Source organism: Filicampus tigris, chromosome 4 (assembly GCF_054856515.1).
Source record: "Filicampus tigris isolate MCC_2025a chromosome 4, RoL_Ftig_1.0, whole genome shotgun sequence".
In the NCBI taxonomy this organism is placed as follows: domain Eukaryota; kingdom Metazoa; phylum Chordata; class Actinopteri; order Syngnathiformes; family Syngnathidae; genus Filicampus; species Filicampus tigris.
The window spans coordinates 26,963,588-26,984,142 of record NC_141220.1 but is presented as its reverse complement, the minus strand read 5'-3'; the positions used below and the strand labels follow the sequence as shown (position 1 = coordinate 26,984,142).

The 20,555-nt window shown below is 41.2% G+C and overlaps 3 protein-coding genes and 1 non-coding gene across 4 annotated transcripts; all 4 read left to right on the top strand.

Annotated features, from left to right (window-relative positions):
• The first annotated feature begins 206 nt into the window (after positions 1 to 206).
• Positions 207 to 8,747, top strand: cat (catalase). The gene is made up of 13 exons (XM_086028326.1): positions 207 to 395; positions 1,558 to 1,729; positions 2,183 to 2,293; positions 3,032 to 3,162; positions 4,100 to 4,204; positions 4,546 to 4,671; positions 4,835 to 5,026; positions 5,317 to 5,469; positions 5,816 to 5,954; positions 6,239 to 6,369; positions 6,620 to 6,727; positions 7,614 to 7,697; positions 7,849 to 8,747. Exons 1-13 carry the CDS (start codon positions 330 to 332, stop codon positions 7,909 to 7,911), a joined length of 1,581 nt encoding a protein of 526 aa, XP_085884452.1. The 5' UTR covers positions 207 to 329; the 3' UTR covers positions 7,912 to 8,747.
• A 1,113-nt stretch (positions 8,748 to 9,860) lies between these two features.
• On the top strand, positions 9,861 to 9,932 carry trnam-cau (transfer RNA methionine (anticodon CAU)). The gene has a single exon. It is a non-coding gene; the product is annotated as a tRNA-Met (tRNA).
• A 33-nt stretch (positions 9,933 to 9,965) lies between these two features.
• LOC147149213 (uncharacterized) lies at positions 9,966 to 13,306 on the top strand. The gene is made up of 3 exons (XM_086029616.1): positions 9,966 to 10,304; positions 12,073 to 12,305; positions 12,880 to 13,306. Exons 1-3 carry the CDS (start codon positions 10,058 to 10,060, stop codon positions 13,042 to 13,044), a joined length of 645 nt encoding a protein of 214 aa, XP_085885742.1. The 5' UTR covers positions 9,966 to 10,057; the 3' UTR covers positions 13,045 to 13,306.
• On the top strand, positions 10,231 to 20,138 carry LOC147149212 (interferon-induced transmembrane protein 5-like). The gene is made up of 3 exons (XM_086029618.1): positions 10,231 to 10,304; positions 15,515 to 15,939; positions 18,365 to 20,138. The coding sequence occupies exons 2-3, from the start codon at positions 15,721 to 15,723 to the stop codon at positions 18,584 to 18,586; spliced, it is 441 nt and encodes a 146-aa protein (XP_085885744.1). The 5' UTR covers positions 10,231 to 10,304; positions 15,515 to 15,720; the 3' UTR covers positions 18,587 to 20,138.
• Positions 20,139 to 20,555: the final 417 nt, after the last annotated feature.

The window sequence follows — 20,555 nt, the reverse complement described above, 5'->3', positions numbered from 1 at the left end:
GTATTTAACTGGCTTAGTTTATTCATTTTCAACCCAGGACCATAGTTCAATCGGGGCCAGTCATTTATTAAAGTCACAAAAGTTTACTTTATGTAACGGCAATAAGCCATACTTGAAGAGCTGTTTTTTCTTCTCGTCCCAAAAGTAGGTCAGCGTCTTGCTTATGGGCCAATCAGAAGAAAGGAAGACAGCTGGGGCGGGGCCAGATCGAACAAAGTCCGGAAACATATCAGAAATATATACTCTCTGCCAGGCTGCGAGAAAATATTCAATCAAAACAGCGCTTCAGTGATTTAACCCAAGAAGACTCTCGGCGATCACCTGTCGACATGGCTGACAGCAGAGACAAAGCAACTGATCAAATGAAGATATGGAAGCAAAATAGAGGAGCTCAGGTTCGTATAAGGACAGAATGGGGTGAGAGGTCGTTTGGGGCTACTTGCTAAACGTGAGCAGATCATCGCTGGTTAGCAGACGTTATACCATCTCATAATTACATGTCAACGACATCCAGTGTTAGTGTATTAACTGTTCTGTCATTGCAATCCGTGTTATTTAGCGGTCATTTTAATGTGCATGTAACAGAGCTAGCTAGTTACTGTTACTCGGAACAGAAAACAAAACAAAAGAGCTTTTTTTCACATGCTAACAGGAGAAAAGTAAAGCAGAGAATTCTGCAGACCCAAGGAATCCATTATTGTCGGTCTTCAACCTTGACCGTTATATAAACAGAGCAAACTGCCAGTTGTTATTTAACCACGTCCACACAGCTGAGGTGGGAAAAGTATTCATAATCTTTACTTAAGTATAAGTACGTGACTTGTGTTTATTTAAAAAACAACAACAACAACAAAAGATTCGGTCGAATCCTGACCTTTAGTAATATTGACAAAGTACAGATTCCTAGGTACAATGTTCTTAACTACAAAAGTAAACTGACCTATTACTGTCAAATACTCATTTGTATAACTTGGCACAGTATAAAAAAAATACCTGCACATAAAATAGGTCCTTATTTCAGTAATTTGAATTAAGTGTTCATAAAAAAAAGGTTATCATTGGCTCAGATTTTAGCCATGGTTAACGTAAACTAATGAAAACAATACAACTAAATTTGAAAACACATTTTTGCTAAACTAAAAAAAAAATAACTATAAGTATAAATTACATTTATAAAACTAACTATAATTAGAGTGAAACATTACTTTGTTTTTGTCTTTTTTAATACCTGCGCTTTCGGGGTTCATTTCAAATGGATTTGTTTTTGCTTTGCTGTACATCAATAGTTGTGAATTGTAATTTACTTCACTTTATTACACAATACTAAGTGACTTTTATAAAAAAAAATATTGCACTCAACATATACTCCATATTAGTAAAAAAAAAGAAAACGAATAAAAATTTAACTAAAGCGGAGAATTTCTGAAAAGAATAAAAACAATTCAAAATGAACTGAATGGATGGGGAATATCTTGCACGATCATTTCAGATTATTTGGTTTATTTTAGCAAACATGAGCGTTAAACCGACTCTTCATGTCAATGCTGTGTGTGTTAGAGGCCAGATCAACTGACCACAAGCGGAGGCCAGCCCATCGGAGACAAGCTGAACCTGCAGACGGCCGGACCGAGGGGCCCCCTCCTGGTCCAGGATGTGGTCTTCACCGACGAGATGGCCCACTTCGACCGTGAACGCATCCCTGAGCGAGTGGTGCACGCCAAAGGGGCAGGTGAGCTTTGACGCACCTTTTTTTTTTTTTCAAGTTTATTTGTCATGATTTTTTTTTTTTTTTTGCCTTCCGTAGTTCAAAGTGCATCCTAACTTTCATGCACAGCATCCACTAAATTACGGATGTAAAGTAAGGTACCACTGTGTAAGGTTTTATGATGGCAACAGTTTGGTCCTTGAATACTTTTATTTTTTATTCCCCACATTAAAAAAATGGCTAATCTGAACTGTTCACTTGACAAACACAAAGCATAGTGAATTATTTGTATTAAACGATTATAATCCACTTTGATTTAGAGTACTGTAAATCCAATCAAATTTTATTTATATAGCACTTTTCTTACATAAAAATGCAACTCAAAGTGCTCCTTTTCATCGAAGTATGCTAATAATCTTTTTCACCTTTGATGTCAACTATTTGAATGTGAATAAAGGAAGATTTCTCTGCTCACAGGAGCGTTTGGCTACTTTGAGGTGACGCACGACATCCGCCGCTACTGCAAGGCCAGTGTCTTTGAGCATGTCGGCAAAGTGACGCCCATCGCTGTCCGTTTCTCCACTGTGGGTAAGTGTGCATAGCTAACACTGTTAGCTACTGCTAATCTGCGCTAATACTGCAGCTCTGCTTACCTCTTGTCTTTACTGTGATAGTGCTTAAAGCGGAAGTCAACCCAAACATATTTTTTTCAAGAATATGTTCCCAGCAGGCCCAATAGTTGAGACACGGCATTCTGATTAATTTTGCCCAGCAAAATGTACTTGTTTTTAGCCATCTCTCGGGGCGGCCATTTTGTCTTCTGTCGACTGAAAATGACATCACAACTGCCCTCAACGACCAATCACGGCTGACCTGTTTTCTGAATCTGAGCCGTGATTGGTCCTTGTGAGCAGTTGTGATGTCATTTTCAGTCGACAGAAGACAAAATGGCCGCCCCCAGAGATGGCTAAAAACGAGTGGATCAACACTTTTTCCACAAACGCAATATTCACCAGAATGCCCTGTTTCAACTAGTGGGCTTGCACAGAACATATTCTTGAAAAAAGAGGTTTGCGTGGACTTTAAGATGTTACTCTCCACTTGCATTAGGGCCAAGTGGGGCAGTGATCCACCACGTCCAACTGATGCAAGAAGCAGAGCTATGGCGCAAGCAAAATACTTGCTGTGTAACATGCATTGCTGCCACCTACTGGATTGGAGTTGAACAGTCATTCTTTTTACAGATAGATGTTTTTTGATTGTTTGGGTTTGCTTCTGCGCTCTATTGTGACGTTCTGCTAAATGTTGAATTCTCCTGTGTTCCAGCGGGAGAATCCGGATCGTCGGACACTGTGCGAGACCCTCGAGGCTTTGCCGTCAAGTTTTACACGGATGAGGGCAACTGGGACTTGACGGGCAACAACACGCCCATTTTTTTCATCAGGGACGCCATGCTGGTGAGTTGAACAAGAGCAGCCGTCTTTCAATGCTCTAGTGTCGTGCGTGTAATGCCGTAAGGTTGAGGAGCACACCCCAGGTGCATTTTGGTCGTTGTGGTGAAGAGAAAACCTCCCCGCTTAACAGGAGGACGTCTCGCACGACTTACCTAAAATAAACAGGACAACTTTATCTGCAATATATGACTTTAATCTTGTAAATTCCAGGCTTGACTCTCATCTGACTTAATTTTTGTAGAATTATGACTTTAAATTGTGGAAATATGCAACTTTATTCTTGTACAATTATGACTCTAATCTTAAAAATACACTACTTTTACCTTGAAAATATTCAGACAAAATTCCTTGTAAGATACACTTTAAACTTGTTGGTTAATTATTTTTTTTCTTGTTAGTGAGACTTTAATCCGTTGTAATTATCAACAGGGTATATATAATATTCATCTTTTTCTTCTTCCTTTTGCCAGAATTGTACTTCTTCACAGTCATCAGTTTTTTTTTTATAGTTTTATCTGGTCTTAGGGCAATATTTAATAGAAAGAGTGCAATTTGAAAAGAATTATTGTTTAAGGTTAGTTTATTCTGAACTTATATAGTATAATATAATGTATGATATATAGTGTTCCATGTCACAATTAAAAGTAAATTTACTCAACACTTCTTAATATAACAAACAATACTAATATCCTCTAGTACAAACTTAACTCTTTAACAACTTTTTTAGAATTACAGGCCGAAATAGAATTCTTTAAAATAATTTGCGCCTAAGTTCCTGTAGTATTTGTAGCTAGCTGTTGTTCTTGAGGCAGGCGCCCCACTATAGGAAAAAGAGAAATATATTGAATATGCCCACAGATTATTAACATACACGCGGCAATCTTTTTAATCAGCAACGGGTGTTGACGGGTGATGTTTTCTCCCCCCGCCCCCCGTGTAGTTCCCGTCCTTCATCCACACGCAGAAGCGCAATCCTCAGACGCACATGAAGGACCCGGACATGGTGTGGGACTTCTTTAGCCTGAGGCCCGAGTGTCTGCACCAGGTCAGCCACCTGCAGCGAGAGACGCAACAATGGTTTGATTGAGTGAACGTTTAGTTCTAGCATGCAGGACAAAAATGCAAAGCAATAGAAAAGAATATGCCAAGAAAATATCACCCCTAACTGAAATACTGCATATACACATACAAATACTCAACATGCATACGAACACCCCACATCGCCAATGTTTGATCCCAATTTACAAAAAAAACGACATCTATCACACCTTATACATACCATGTGTTCATCATATTTGCAATCATTCTTTGAACCTGGTGTATGTTTGGATCTTGCTCTCATTTCAACATGAAACAACAAAACCCGTTTGTTTTCCAAACGTGCAGGTGTCCTTCCTGTTCGGTGATCGAGGTTTGCCGGACGGCTTCCGCCACATGAACGGCTACGGCTCGCACACCTTCAAGCTGATCAATGCCGACGGAGAGCCCGTGTACTGCAAGTTCCACTTCAAGGTCACTTGAAGTCGTCACCTCACCCTTAAAGGGGACACACTGTGCATTTGTTCACAAATCTTAGCATACGAGCCATCAAAAAGTCCATTTCCCCCTATCGTGTCTCTTAACGCATCAACCGTGGAAAGCACACTGATGACAAAGGTAATGTGATGCCTTTCAGACCGACCAGGGAATCAAGAATATGCCCGTGGAGGAGGCGGAGCGCCTGGCTTCCACCAACCCGGACTACGCCATCGGAGACCTGTTCAACGCCATCGCCAACGGCAGCTGCCCGTCCTGGACTTTCTACATTCAGGTCATGACCTTTGAGCAGGCCGAGGAGTTCCGCTTCAACCCCTTCGACCTCACCAAGGTACAAAAGTGCTTAAGTCTTATCACAGTCTTGTAGGGAGGTCATGTTGTCTTCTGCGTGACGCAAATGAGCACTCAACAAGCAGGAATTAACGACACGGTTTAGTTTAACCGTTAGCCTCTTGCTTGGGCAAAAATAGAGCGCATAGCTCCATTAAAAACTGAAATGAAGTTAAACTACTCACACTGTGAAGAGGGCCCCCCCCCCCCCCCCCGTTTACCACAGGTGGTCACCGGCCTCACCCAACTGTCAGCTTTAAAAACTCAAATTTCAAATCAATCTGCCTTCAGGTTTGGCCGCAAAAAGAATATCCGCTGATCCCTGTGGGCAAAATGGTCCTGAACAGAAACCCGGTCAACTACTTTGCCGAGGTGGAGCAGCTGGCTTTCGACCCCAGCAACATGCCGCCGGGCATCGAGGCCAGCCCTGACAAGATGCTGCATGTAAGAGCAACACACACACACACACACACACACACACACTGCGTTTATGTTCAGGCTACAAATAAGCACAAAATCAATGTACTTTAATTTCCGTCAATAATACGCCCCCTTATATAATAGGTTGTTCAGTCCTACCCGTGAAATTTAACCCGAGATCGGGCTTTAATTTTAAAACGACTGGCACATCTTCACGCACCACAAGAACGAGGCGGTGTTTTCTATCACTTTTGCCACATCCAATATGGCGGCGACGGGGAACTACGATGCAGCCCTCAAAGCGCTATGTCTATGTATGTATGTATAGTGCGTGTCTTAATCCTTTCTGCCGGCCTTTCTCCACCCTCAGGGTCGCCTCTTCGCCTACCCGGACACTCATCGGCACCGACTGGGCGCCAACTACCTGCAGCTCCCCGTAAACTGCCCTTACAGGACCCGGGTGGCCAACTACCAGCGCGACGGCCCCATGTGCATGTTCGACAACCAAGGTCAGGATGATGGATCAGTAGAGGGCACCTTTTTTTTTAAATCCATTTTTTTTTAAAACAAATGTGCTTAAAATAAACAAGCATGCGGTAAAAAGCCTTGTCATTGCCGTGCCCAAGGAGGGTTTCCAATTGTCGGTGTCAGCTACTAGCCATGAGTAAGGGACCCTATGCGGAGGATTCCCGGCATGTTACCGTTTTTTTGTCACTGATACGGGCCAGTGTGGGGGCGTACTCGACGTTATCTGGCATTATCTCTCATTATACGTATTTTGTCTGTCCTCCAGGTGGCGCCCCAAACTACTATCCCAACAGCTTCAGCGCACCAGATACTAAGCCGCAATTTGTGGAGTCGAAGTTCAAGGTGTCCACCGACGTGGCGCGCTACAACAGCGACGACGAAGATAACGTCACCCAGGTAACCCTTGTCAGACGTGGCAAAAGTACTCACACTCTGAAAGTATATACCGTGCTTGGCTAAAAGTACAATGGAACTGATCCCACTTAAGTAAAAGTAAAAATAAGAAAATGTCCAGACTCTGAAGTGCACTTCGGTACAAAATTCCAAGAAAGCTTTTGTTTTGCGGACTCTTAAGCCACCGTTGTCTCACACACTCACGCGCCTTTGCGAAGGGACTCCATTCACATGTGAGCCACTTCTGTTGTAGGTCCGCACCTTCTACACTCAAGTGCTGAACGAAGAGCAGCGGCAGAGGCTTTGTCGGAACCTGGCGGCCTCCCTGAAGGGGGCGCAGCTCTTCATCCAGAAGCGCATGGTAAGGACAAACGGTAGCTCATAAGGGCCACAAATTTGTTTGGAATTGGTACGTGTACAAAATTGCACATATTAATAATAATATAATTTTATTAATTAATGAAAAAAAGTTCATTTTTAAATTGTATACCATTTCTAGAATATATGAGTACCCCCCCACAAAAAAAGGGAGTGATTTTGGCTGTTTTTCATTTTTTGTGCATAAATGCTATTTATGCTAGTTACCTTGTCAAATGTTTAGAGAATAAAACAAATGATACATTTTACTCAAACATTTACCCACACATTTCACTGTGGGCTCTTAATTGTGTCTGCGTGTCTCTGAAAACTCTGGCATTTGAACATGGGTGTACAATGTTTTTGTAATTCAAAAAAAAAAGAGAGAGAGAGGGACCAAACTAAACAATTTCAAAACTTTTATCACGAGTAATGTGACCTATAACATGTACGGTTGAAGAAAAAAAAATATTTCAAGTTTAAAAATAACAAATGCACAAGTCACCTGGTTGCGTAAATATGCACACCCTCGACTGTGTTGCAGGCACTTTGGGTTTTATTGCAGCACGGCAAACTTCAAATAGAGCAAAGATAATGATGTAAATGCTCATTGGGTCAGGTCAGACTAAAGAACAGAGCCACAGGCCACACTTTGCTTATCTCTGTCCCTGAGTTTGTGTCACAGCAAAGTGATAAGATCACTTTCTCATCAGAGCGAGAAAGAAAGAAACAAGCTCGACTTTCTTGCCCTTGCACTGAAACAAAACATATGAGGTCATAATTTAGAATACATTTTATTACTGGAAGGCAGTTACAGTCCATTATGTAACTTATGTTTTTTTCTTGTAAACTTTGTGGACCCCTTTGAAATTGTGCGCTCTGCCGGTCAGGTGGAGCAGTTGAAAGCCGTCCATCCAGACTATGCAAACAGGGTGCAGAGCCATCTGAACAATTACAATGCGGAAGCCCAGAAGGTATTAAAAAAAAATAAAAATTCAGCATCTCATTTGATCCCATAAACATCTTTAAATTGCCTTTGTTTATTAACAAATAACAATGGTAAACAGCATTTGATGGTGATATGATATTACATGACATGACTTTTCTTGCTCTGTGTCTTTTTAGAACGCAATTCATGTGTTCAGCCGTCCCGGAGCGCAAGCCATCGCCGCTTCATCCAAGATGTAAACGCATGTCCACCGGGACCTCATTTCCGTCCAGCAGTCACAATAGTACCTGGAACAAACAAAGACAAAGCAGCAACAAATGTCAAAACAAAGAATATGCTGACTAGGCTTCAACTACGAAAAATCCAAATAATGAAAGTAATCTGCCGTTTTTTTGCTTTTGGAGAATATCTTTGCATTTTCATTTTGTTGTGTGCGGGCAGTGCTAATGTTAGCGAACCCATAACCAGAGCTGGGCATTCCGTCCCAGGGATGGAACGGTCCATCCGTCCGTCCATGTAAGGAAGGAAGCGCTTTATAAGGAAGGACGGACGGGGGTCGGAGGACAGTCATTTGTATGAAGAAGGACGGAAGGGATGTTGAATCGGAAGGGTACACAGGTGAGGACGGCCCGGCGAAAAAGGGTAAAGTACGCAGCTCTGCCCATGACCATGCATCCATACCTGCCATAGGTTGCTCGTCCATTTTACAGGAAGCAACCTCAACCCTGATCTAGAAAATTCTATAAAGAAATCATTCTTATAGGAAAAATAGTTTGTTTTTTTTCTCCATACCTGACTGAACCGCTGGCCAGAATACAAATGCCACTAATCATCTTAACGCTCGCTTGCCGGAAACTTCCATCTGTGAATCTATTCAGAAGTACAGCTGAGTGCCTTGGGTGTGTGTGTGTGTGTGTGCGTGTGGGAATGTGTGTGTGCGTTCACAATCATGTTTTCAAGTATTGCGCGGGTTAAAATGTTTGGTCATTTTGTGTATATTTTGTAAAGTCGCCTTATCAAAAGTCCTTGATTGGGGATGTAACAGTGCTTTGATTAATAAAATGTATATAAGCAACTTCTTGTCTTATATTTTTTTATATATAAACTTTAAAGTTATGATGGGTTTTGAAATACGTAATGGATTTATAAAACAAATACAGGAACGCTGCAAAAGAAGGCGAGACTTCATCGAAAGTTGTGAGTCTTCAACACAACTATTTTGCCCTTTGGAAGTGTTCAGAATCATTCACGCCCTACTTTTTCTGGTTACTTTGCATTCACTAAAACGTCCCCTAAAATTCCTGATACAGTGGTGCCTGGAGATACAAATTTAAACTGATCTGTCAACATGCTTGTAAACTCAAAACACAACTCAAATTGAAATATGTTTTCCCCCTTTTAAAATGAAGCCCCCCTCCCCAAAAAACCTTTTGCACTCTGTGTATCAAAATGAATTAATTGTGTCTTCTTCTAGTAGTTGATGTGCGCGGCCACCAGGCGGCAATATTTGTCATGTAGACACAGAGTACTTTTACAACTACTTTAAGTGTCTCAGTAATCTGCAGTAATATTAGTCTTTTTTTCTTTTTTTTTAACAGAGGATAAAGAGCATATAGTGCCCTCCATAATTCTCGGCACCCCTGGTTGAGATGTGTTAAAAGCCTTTGTTTTGTTTTTTTTTTGCAATTTTTATTGCAGAAGAATACTCCCATACCGAAGATTGTAGAAATGGTTCACCAGGCACAGACTCAAGCTCTTCCCATGGCCATCTCAGCCCCCAGACCTAAACCCCGAAAACCTATGGAGTGAGCTAAAGACAGTGCAGAGGACTGAGCAGAGAGGACCCGGGTCACCGGATGATTTAGGCTGAAGATCACTCTTTCTGTATTCTCCCCTCTTGTGAAACATGAAATGAGAAGATTTAAGTGCAGTTTTGTTGGCAAAAGGGAGTTTGAATTAATGGGTCGCTTTTCCTTTCATTTTTTTTTTTTTTGTGTACTCTTATTATTTAGAAAAAGGTGAATTTATTAGACGCTAAAAAACACAAATTAACCAGGGGTGCTGCACCGTTGTGTTCATAGAGCTGATCATTAAATCATTAGCACGCAGACTTTGAGGCAATTATACAAATGGTACAAAACAGGAGTGTATAAAATATATTGTGTAAGATTCTGGCCACCCAGTATCCAGCAGAGTGGCGCAGCGGAAGCGTGCTGGGCCCATAACCCAGAGGTCGATGGATCGAAACCATCCTCTGCTAATCTTTAAAAATACCTTTTTTTTTTTTTTTAAATCATCCCCTCGTGGAATGTGTTCCGTAAATGTCAACTATTATGCGCCTGATCAAAAACACCATTCCATGAGACTAAGTTGTATTCGCTGTTGATGTCGAATGTACACTTGAGTAACAGCGACGTTCCCCAACAAATCAAGTCTTTTGAACGGCTCTTCAAAGAGAACGGTGGGAATCGAGTCTTTGTTAAGAGCCGTATACTTCTACCTGCTTTAGTGCCATGGGGCATTTTACAACACAACAATTCACGGAGCGGAGAGGAGAAGTTAACAACAGCAGCGTTGGAGGAAAACGTGGCAGAGGAGGAGCTGCCGGAGAACTCACGACCGAGTGGTAGAAGTGAGTGGTTTAGCCGAGGCTAATTAGCAAGCTTATGTTTAAGATGCTGTGCATTGTTACAACTCATCCTTTCAGAGTTTTCTCTAAAACAGGACAAATATTCTTCGAGAGGATAAACATCCTCAAGCCTGAAAAAGTGAGAGCAAATGTCTTTCTCAATAAGTAGTTTGCCACATTAGCAGCCTGAGTGGCAGAAGAAAAATGAAACTGTTCTGATATTTAATTATTGCCGTCAGAGTTCATTGTTTCATTTAATAGATTATTTGTTATTTACAATAACCATGAAAGTGGAAATCAACCCCAACATTTTCTTTACAGGAATATGTTCTATGCAGGCCCACTAGTCGAAACATGGTATTGTGATTAATATTGTGTTTTCTGGAATATGAGTTAAACAGTAATATTCATCCATCCATCTCAGGGGGTGGCCATTTTGCCACTTGCCGTCGGCTGAAAATGACATCACAGTTGCCCAGGGCTCAAATAACAACCAAACGTGGTTCAGCTTCAGAAAACCAGTGAGCTGTGATTGGTCGTTACCTGAGCATTTGTGATGTCATTTTCCGACGACAGAAGTGACAAAATGCCCCCCCCCCCCCCCCCCCCCCCCCGAGATGGCTAAAAACAGGTGGATTTTGCTGTTTAACACATATTCTCTTTCTCGTTAAGCTTGTTAAGATGTTTTACCAGTTTTAAATGAGTTTTATTTAGTTTGATAGCTTTACAAACATCTCAGGTATTGTTTACACACACGTGCTGTCAAGATGACGTGTAAGATGTTTTGCATATTTGATCTTTTGTTATGCTCTAAGGAGAGTAAAAAGAAATACAAAAAAAAAGTTCCATCAATTAAACACGTAAAATATGATATGAACTGTGATATAGCACTAATCATGGTGTTTATTTTATGAGTTGGTGTTTTAAAATGCTGAGAAAAAAAAAGAATTAAAAGTCTTCTGAACGGCTTTTAGGCGACTGGCTCCTGAATGAACGGCTCCCTTTAAAGAGTGTTTTCAGAAATCTGAATTTTGACCTTAACCCGAATATTGACTGCATGTAAACGTAGTCATTCTTCTCATCTACTATGCATTCAAGAGTATCTGTTGGGGGGTAGGGCACTTCTACAAGTAAGAGGCAAAATGTTCTTACTTAAAGTTGTTTATTTGTCACTCCAAGCTGCTGTTCCATTCAAAACTGGTCTGATCAGCTTTTTTTACCGGTATATAGCAATGTCCCCTTCCAATATTATTCCGATCGTATTGTTATGACCAAATATTTGGGTTAGAAACGGAGTAACTCCGGGGTCTGTTTTGGCTTTTTAAACCCGAGTATGAGCATATTCATATTTTTGGTGTTTTTGCACGTTTACATGGCCTTTCAAAACCCAAATACGGTACTGCCAAAATTTGGGTTTTGAAAGGGCAATTGCATATAAACGTTGTCACTGAAGTGTTGTGTCATCCTGGCCACCCCACTGAATTTTTTTTGGGCTATGCCCATGTGTGTGTGTGTGTGTGTGTATGTATGTATGTCTGCGTGCGTGTTTGTGTGTTTTACGCAAAATGTTACTTCAAACATACCCTTGACAGTTCATCAAACGTATTCACAATATTTCCTATTGGGAAATTTGTTTCAAAAAGAGAAAACCGGTGTCACAACGCTTCGTCCTCACCATGTTCCTTACCCGCCTCTTCATTTCCTGTCAACCTACGAAAACCACAGTACGAAAAGGAAATCAATGAATTGTGCGTTTGACTTGACGTTTGAGACGCACGTGCCATGAACGCTGCAGCTAGCCCGCCCGTGACGGTCACCATGCAGGCCACGAACTCCGACGGGGACCCCAGCCGGCCCGCCGGGTCCACCGTGGTCGAGTTGAATAATGCCGCGGACGTGAGCACGGAGCGACCGCCCGACTTCATCATCCTCTCCCTCTTCTCTTTTGTCTACATGGGGAATCCTTTCTGCTTGGGACTGGCGGCGCTCATCTGCTCCATCAAGGTGAGATCATCATTTGTTTTCTTTTTCTTTTTCTTGCTCAAGTCAGATAGAATGTTTGCTCCATTGGCCTGTAACGGAGGAGACATTTTCAATGTACCTTTATGTGTTTTTCACGTGAATACGTACTCGGGATTGAATGAGTAACGGAGTCGTTTTTAAAAATATATATATTTTATTTCTTTTTTTATTCTTAACGTTTTTAACTACTGGCAAAATGTGTAACGCATTCCCATTTATTGTAATAATTGTAACCTAGGGCAGTTGTTCTCAGAAAATACTTCACTCGCCAAGTACTACTTGATCAACATTAAAATACTGTAGCATAGTAGGCCTAAGTATTCATCATAAATGAAGCAAAGGTTTTATTCCTAAAAGTACATTTAATATTATTGAAAGCCACTGTAACATGATGTACAGTGGTTGGTCATTTAAGAATAATTACCGGTACTAAAAATGCATTTGTACAAAAAAAAAAAAAAAAATCTCTCATTTTTCTTGCACAAAAATCTGCTGCTACATTTTATTCTTTTTAAATGTACATTCAAATATTTTTTTTGTGTGTGTGTGATTTCAGGCCAGAGACAAGAAGGCGGTGGGAGACATGGAGGGAGCCAGAAAGCACGCCATTACCTCCAAAAAACTCAACATCTTAGCCTCTGCCTTTTTCGGCCTTTTTATCTTCATTTTAGTCGTCGCATATTCATTCTTGGTTGCTACTGCGAAACGACGCCACGTCTAAATTTCAAGGTGGTCACCTGCTTTGATGGCCCTTAAATTAAAAAAAATCAATCAATCAATCAATAAAAATCTACACACACAGACATGTGACAGATCCAATACAAGAACTGAACCAAAATTTATAACTTATCCCGCTGGGCATCTTTTGGATTTGCACTTTGTGTTTTTCCATTTTTCTTGCAGTCTCACCTCATAAATCCAATAAAAAAAATAATGTGTGCGTGTTTGCAACATGCATAAATGCACACAGATGTGCCAATGTTTCCATTTGACGTTTTGTTCATATATATTTTTATTTTGAGAATCAACCTCTGGCTAAACTGACTCGGGTTGAGGTTGATGGATTAGCCCGCACTACCCTACAGTAGATGTGGTCCTCGGTTTACGACAGTTCTGTTCTTATGAGTACAGGCGCAGAGGCAAAACCTTTTCAGTGGAGTGGCCATGGTAGCGCAACAAAGGGGTGGCCTCAAAATGACACCGGTGGTTGTAGGAAATGCCCCCAGTAGCCACAAGCTAGCTCCGCCCCCGAACAGGGCCAACGTATCTGGAATGTGTACATTAAGTCAGAACCAATAACCATTAAAGGTGTTAGTAAATATTGCTGCAGTAAATATTTTATGTTTATAAATGTCGTTTTACTGCTCCCACACATATTTAGTACTATTTAAAGTCGAACTATACCTCAACATATTTTTTTTTTCAAGAATAGGTTCCCAGCAGGCCCACTAGTTGAAACAAGGCGCTCTGATATATTTCATTTGTGGAATAAGAGTTAAGCCACTTGTTTTTAGCCATCTCAGGGGGCGGCCATTTTGTCACTTCTGTCGACTGAGAATGACATCACAAATGGTCAGGGCTCAGGTAACGGCCAATCACGGGTCAGCTTCAGAAAACAGGTCAGCCGTGATTGGTCGTTACCTGAGCCCTGAGAGACTGTGATGTCATTTTCAGTCGACAGAGGCGACAAAATGGCCTCCCCCAAAGATGGCTAAAAACGGCTGGATTAATACCACAAACCCAATATTTATCAGAATGCCTTGTTTCAACTAGTGGGCTTGCATGGACCATATTTTTGAAAAAAATATGTTTGGGTTGACTTCCGTTTTAAACACATATTGCGCGGCAGAATAGCCCATAAAGGTTGATGGACAGAAACCATCCTTTGACAATATGTTTTCCAATCACCCCCTTGTTGAATGTGTTCCGTAAATGTTAAACATTATGTATAAGTATCCCAATTTCAATTCATCCTCTTAACTGAAGTCTTTATCTTCACTTAAGACTAGTTTCACGCTTCAGTAAGTATAACAGATGAAAGTACCACTTGGCAGTCAGTCAAATGCGGGCACATGTTGCTCTACTTTACTATTTACTTGGTACTTTAAAAAATACGAACTAACAAAAGTGCCCACAACGGGTAGAAACTGCCACGTTAGATGAAATTGACACTAACCGGCCAGCAGGAGGTGGTGTTGCTACACACTACTGTCATCTTTTTTTTTGCTCCTATCGTTTAAGTTTGGCATCTACTGTGAAGTGAGTGGGTAGTGGGTCATAATTGAATTCAGATAGTTAAATGACTGGACAGATTGAAGGACAAGACGAACAACTTAAAAGATTAAAAGACACAGAGGAATGAATTGGGTGGACAGATAAACGGCTAGAAGGACATACTGAACGACGGATGGTGGAGTGATGAATGGACCAATTGATATATGATGGTTGGATGCAGAGCTGAGCATACCGTCTATGTGACGGACCGGTCCGCCTATCCGCTTATGATGGACGCCCATTTTGGTTCCGATAAACAATTGAAAAAAAAAAAAAAAGTCGGGTTTAGCATAGTCGGAAGCCCATTTTTTTCCGTCAATGTAATTTTCACCTTCAACAAAAGCTTGATTCAGCTTCTAATATGGATAAAGCTCGACCAACTTCAGGTTGTTAAAAAAAAAAAAAATCTCAAGTAGTTGATGCTCAACAACCTGAAGTAGGCACTAAGTTCCAGTGATGGCTACAAAGCTTGTCAAACTGGTGCTGACCCGCAGGCGGGGACAGGAAAAACTTGGTGAGCCATGGGCAAGGCAATGATAGGTTTACAAAAACTGCAAAAATGCCGATGGCGTGAAGTCCGCTTGAACAATATCTGAAATAAAAACATAGTGATCTTTGGGACACCTTGTACTGGGGAAAAAAAGGATGATTGGATGAATTAAAGGGCACGTGGAACGATTAATAGATGCTTGGATGTAAACGAGTAGGGCAATCTCAAAGACGGGACAGTTGGATGGATTATTGAGTCCTTTAGATGGATCTCATTGACTGACAGGAGAGTCAAGGCGTCTTCTGATTGTGTTTTGACTCACTCGTCCTATCTGACGAGCACCTGCAAATTAAACCTGTAAAAAAAAAATTTTTGAAATCCATTTTCCCCCTCGAACTTTTCTGTTTGTTGGTCGTGCTTATTTTAGGCTCTGTCAGGCTGACCGCATAATGACAGAGCTGGCGCATATGAAAGGACTGTGCCCATACGTCCTCTCCCAGTCGCCTCCCTTTCCACTGGCTCATAAAAGCCTCTTGCTCGGAGTGGGCTCCTCTCCACCACCGAATCTCCTCGCTCGCTTCGCCGAACGCAAAACATCAGCCGGGACCGAGCTGCGTCGAGCGGACCGAAACCATGGACAACCATTCGTACCACCATTCGTACAACTTCCCGTCCGACTGCACCCCGCTCACCAACTGCAAGTCTGCCCGCAAACCGGCCGGCTCCACCGTGGTCAACATGGGCAACGTGGGCCAGGCCGCCCCCCGGGACTACATCTTCTGGTCTCTGTGCAACACCTTGTATGTCAACTTCTGCTGCCTGGGATTCATGGCTCTCCTGTATTCCATCAAGGTAAGCCCCTGCCACACGTTCACTGGCAATATGCCGGCGCAGGAAGACAAATCTGATGGCATGCCCGGGGGCACTGGTGGAGAACACGTTCCCCATCCTTGACTTACATAATGTTCGACTCGCATTGAGAGGCTCATCGGTCACTCGGATTGAATTCCTATCGGTAGCCTGATAGCATAATTGCTTAGATCATTTTCAAATTCAACAAACAAAGAGAATCCAGTTGCCTGGATTCGACCTTTTGCGGGTTACCGTGACCTGGGTGAGTGAGAATCAGACATAAAGAGGGGGGAAAAAAATTTTTTTTTTGAAAACAAATTACAAATTTTGAAATGATATTGTGACACAAAGGCACGTTTATTTGTATAGCACATTTCATGGACAAGGCAATTCAAAGTGCTTTACATAAAACATCAAAAGCATTATAGAAAGAGAAATAAAACATTAATTACAAAAAATCTAAATCATATCGTAGGATAATTAGATTCAAATGATTAAAAGCTAGATAAGAAAAAAAATTAATAATAATTGAATACCATGCAGATTTCATGCATAGGCGCATGAGAAAAGACACGTTTTAAGATGGATTTAAAAGTGTCTACATTTGGTGAAAGTTTAATCTCCACTGGCAGTTTGTTCCACTTTTTTTGCAGCATAACAGCTAAATGCTGCCTCCCCATGTTTAGTCTGGACTCTGGTCTGGACTAGCTGACCTGAGTCCTTGGATCTGAGGGCCCTGCTGCGTTTATATTCTTTGAACATATCATAAATGTATTCCGGGCCTAAACCGCTCTAGGTAAGCTAAAAATGACTCGGCCAACTAAGCTATCAGGCTAACGCTATTCAAAGTTATCGTCACATTTTGACAAACTCTACAAGAGCAGAAGAGAATCCTGTCACGGAAACTTGTTGTGGCCAGATGATAGCTGTTGTGTCCTAGAAATGAAGCCTTGAAAAATACCAGAAATGGGGCCAAGAAATCCATTTACAGTACTTGCAAGAGGAAACTACAGAGTGCACAAAAGTTTTCATGCACCAGCAGCGGACTGGCAAGGAGTCCCTAATTAAAGACGCTGAGCGGCTTCATCCGGGTGGTTAAAAATGGCGTAATTGCCATGTTGTTGGTGGGCGAGTGCTCGAGAGAAATTAGAGAGAGAGGAAGAAGAAGACGCTTGGGTTACTCCAAAATTAAACAGCTGTAACAGCCTTGAACCTGAGAACCTGTTGCTGCTAGCTGCCGCTAACCCCGACCCAAGTCCGAAGCTTAACCCACACTCTTCTTTAAACGGGCCCACTGAACATTTACATCATCAACAATCCCGTGATTAGTTGTTATGTCCTTGAAATTGGTCCCCGGACCCTGACTATGTCATGAAACTGACCTTAACCAAGCGTGACCTAACCCTAATCCTAGCTAGCATTCCTAACCAGAACCCTAAAGCTGTTCCTTACCTATAGCTAAACCCAGACCCTAACTCAATCGATCTGTAGAAACATGTAGTTAGCCTTTCCCCTAAAACTAACCCGAACCCTCATCCTAAACTCAGACCTTACCCCGTGTTTGTAGAAGGCCTACTTTTTAGCCCTAAGCCAAGTCCTACCCCTGACCCTAAACCTTAACCCAGACTGGACCCCTTATCTGTAGAAGCATATCATGAGCCCTGACCCTATAATTAATTGTAACTTAATCTAAGATAACCCTAACAATTGAAAACATGTTGGGTTTTTTTCCAGAATGGATGGGGCATAATTCGTTTCTCTAAATCTGGTGAATCATATTGATTCTCGTACTTCTATGTAGGGCTGTGCAATTAATCGAAATTCAATTACAATTACGATTATTACACTCCATGACTACAAAATTGGCATAATCGTTAAAAAAATATATATATATGCATTTATATCCAATGCACTATGTTTGTTTTACACACAAGGAAATCATACTTGACTTCCATGACATTTTCCATTTGCAACTTTTTTTTATTTTATAACAGCTAATTTTACAATTTTTGTTTGGAACTTACATAATTGCAGTGTTTCAAAGAAATGTATTTGTCTTCATATTTTTCACAATCACATCACAATCTTTTCTTGTTTTGTACCAAAAAATAAATGATGCTTTGAATAATCGTGATTTCAATTATCACCCGAATAATTGTGATTGATATTTTTTGCCTAATCGAGCAGCGCTACCTCTGTGTCGCTGATGTCCGTTTTTTTTTGCCTTATAAGTTCCCAGATCTCAATCAATCAAGATCGCAACCTCGGTTTTACATACGTCATGTCATGGGAAGTAAAAAAGAAATACTCAAGTTAAAAGACTCTAACTTGAAAATTCAATTTAAGCACACAAAGCACTTGCGCCACTTGTGCCTAATCTTGAGATCGATAATCGTTGCCTTCTGTTCTTGTTCTAACCATTTAGGCCCGTGACCAGAAGACCCAGGGTAACTTGCAGCTGGCCCAGGAGTGCTCCGATAAAGCCAAGTGGTACAACATCCTGGCAGCCGGCTGGAACCTTCTGATTCCTCTGCTGGCCGTCGTCCTGCTCGTGCTCCTGCTGGTCCACCTGGGCTCGTCTCAGGGCTCCTTCGACTTTCTCGGCGAGGACGGCCTACAGAATTTCCTGAAACTCTTCAGCTGGTAGACGGGACGGGACAAAACCACCGATTTTCACAACCATTGAGCAATTTGATTTGATTTGAAGTTGCCGCAGCATCAGTGGAAGGCAGTCGAGGGTCCTGCGGGTGTAGTTTTGTGCTGAGTCATCCAATCGGCTTTCTGATGAGCGGCAGTACTACGATATACAGTGAAACCCCTGATTGGTAGGGGGATAGGGACCCAGACCTGGCACAAAAATCAAAAATAGTGAAAATAGAGTAATTTCCCCCACAAAAAAAGGGCTGCAATATACCATTTTTCTGTTACATTTAACTATTCCCTACATGAAGCTCCACCCCTCAATTTAAAATCGATATGCCACTACACGGTGCTAAAGTGATATTTTTTCAACAAATAACAGAGGATCGTTTCCTCCTCCAAAAATAAGAATTGGTGAATTTGCGAATGTCTAACCGCAACTATGTTTTGGTTTCGCTGTATTTGGGAGTAATATTAGCACGCACAGCAACATTTAAGTATATTCTGGAAAATTTCGGATCAGTGACCGAAAACCAAAGCTTGCCGTATTCTTGTATTGTTGCATTCCAAATAGTCAATTTTGAAGCCGCGTTCGTGAAATATGTTCATTATATTTATTGTATTTATGCAGGCCCATCGTCTACAAATTGCCTTCCCATGACTTAACCCAATTCTCACTTTTGTTTTGGAACATCTTTAATCATGACGACAAAGCGATTGATGGAAGTCAAAGGTTTGTTATCGTGAAAAATTGAGAAGGGGGCAACGATCACTCCGTGGGATAAAGATGTATTACGGTTTTCCTTGCGTGGGTTTCAATCTTAAAGCGGAAGTCAACCCAAACATATTTTTTTTCAAGAATATGTTCCCAGCAGGCCCATTAGTTGAAACACGGCATTCTGATAAATATTGCGATTGTGGAATAAGTGTTAATCCACTCGTTGACATGACCAATCACGGCTCAGATTCAGAGAACAGGTCAGTCGTGATTGGTCGTTGCGAGCAGTTGTGATGTCATTTTCAGTCGACAGAAGACAAAATGGCCGCCTCCAGAGATGGCTAAAAACGAGTGCATTTTGCCGCTTAACTTGAATAAAATATCTTTGAGTTGACTTCCGCTTCAAAGAGACGCAGCTGATTTAAGTGAGGAATCATTTTTAGGTAGAAAGAGAAATCAGGAAGTCGCGTAAAAAATGTAGAATATGAATATCGATGTAGTTACATTTGTTGACGCAGACAAAATAAAATAGGTTACGTGTTGAGAAATGCAAGATTTATTTATCAAAATTCCAAGATGTCATTAAATATTAGTGAATAGAAAAACAGGAGTGGTAACCAGTATACTGTGATTTTATGTCTTCGCCATGAAGCAAAAGAAAAAGTAATTAACTAGTAATTAATTAATAACATTCAACTTGTATTTTCTACAACTTTTTACAAATTGAGATCGTTTCAGAGAGAATTAGTTATTAGGGAAACCCTGTATGTATTATATTATCTTTTGTTGTATTTCTTGATAACTATTAATAAATACACTAAATTCAGTGTTACGCTGAACAAAAAAAAAAAAAGTTTCAAAAGCCTTGTTTCTTATTTTCTTCTTTAAAAAAAAAAAAAACTTTTCAAGACCTTATTTTTAATTGACTTTTGACTCACATGAACTTCTCCACCGATATTTCTTGTTACATGCCTTTCCTTCCAAACTGGGCTGGACTAAAAAAGTAAAGGCTTGTGTGTTCTTGTGGTTCTGCCTGTGCACCTACACCCTGCTTTCAAACTGCCACTTACACTGAGCCGGGGTAGCTTTTAATTCCGAGGCAAGTCCGCTCCCCTTCCCTTTTCATCTCAGCTGCGTCCAAATTTAAACGACATACAGTCGATTATAGAACACGTACAGCTTGTGCGTCCAGCAGCTGAAGCGGAGTCAGCTGCTTAGAAGAAACTGGAATGTGGAAACGACGTTGCAATATATTCCC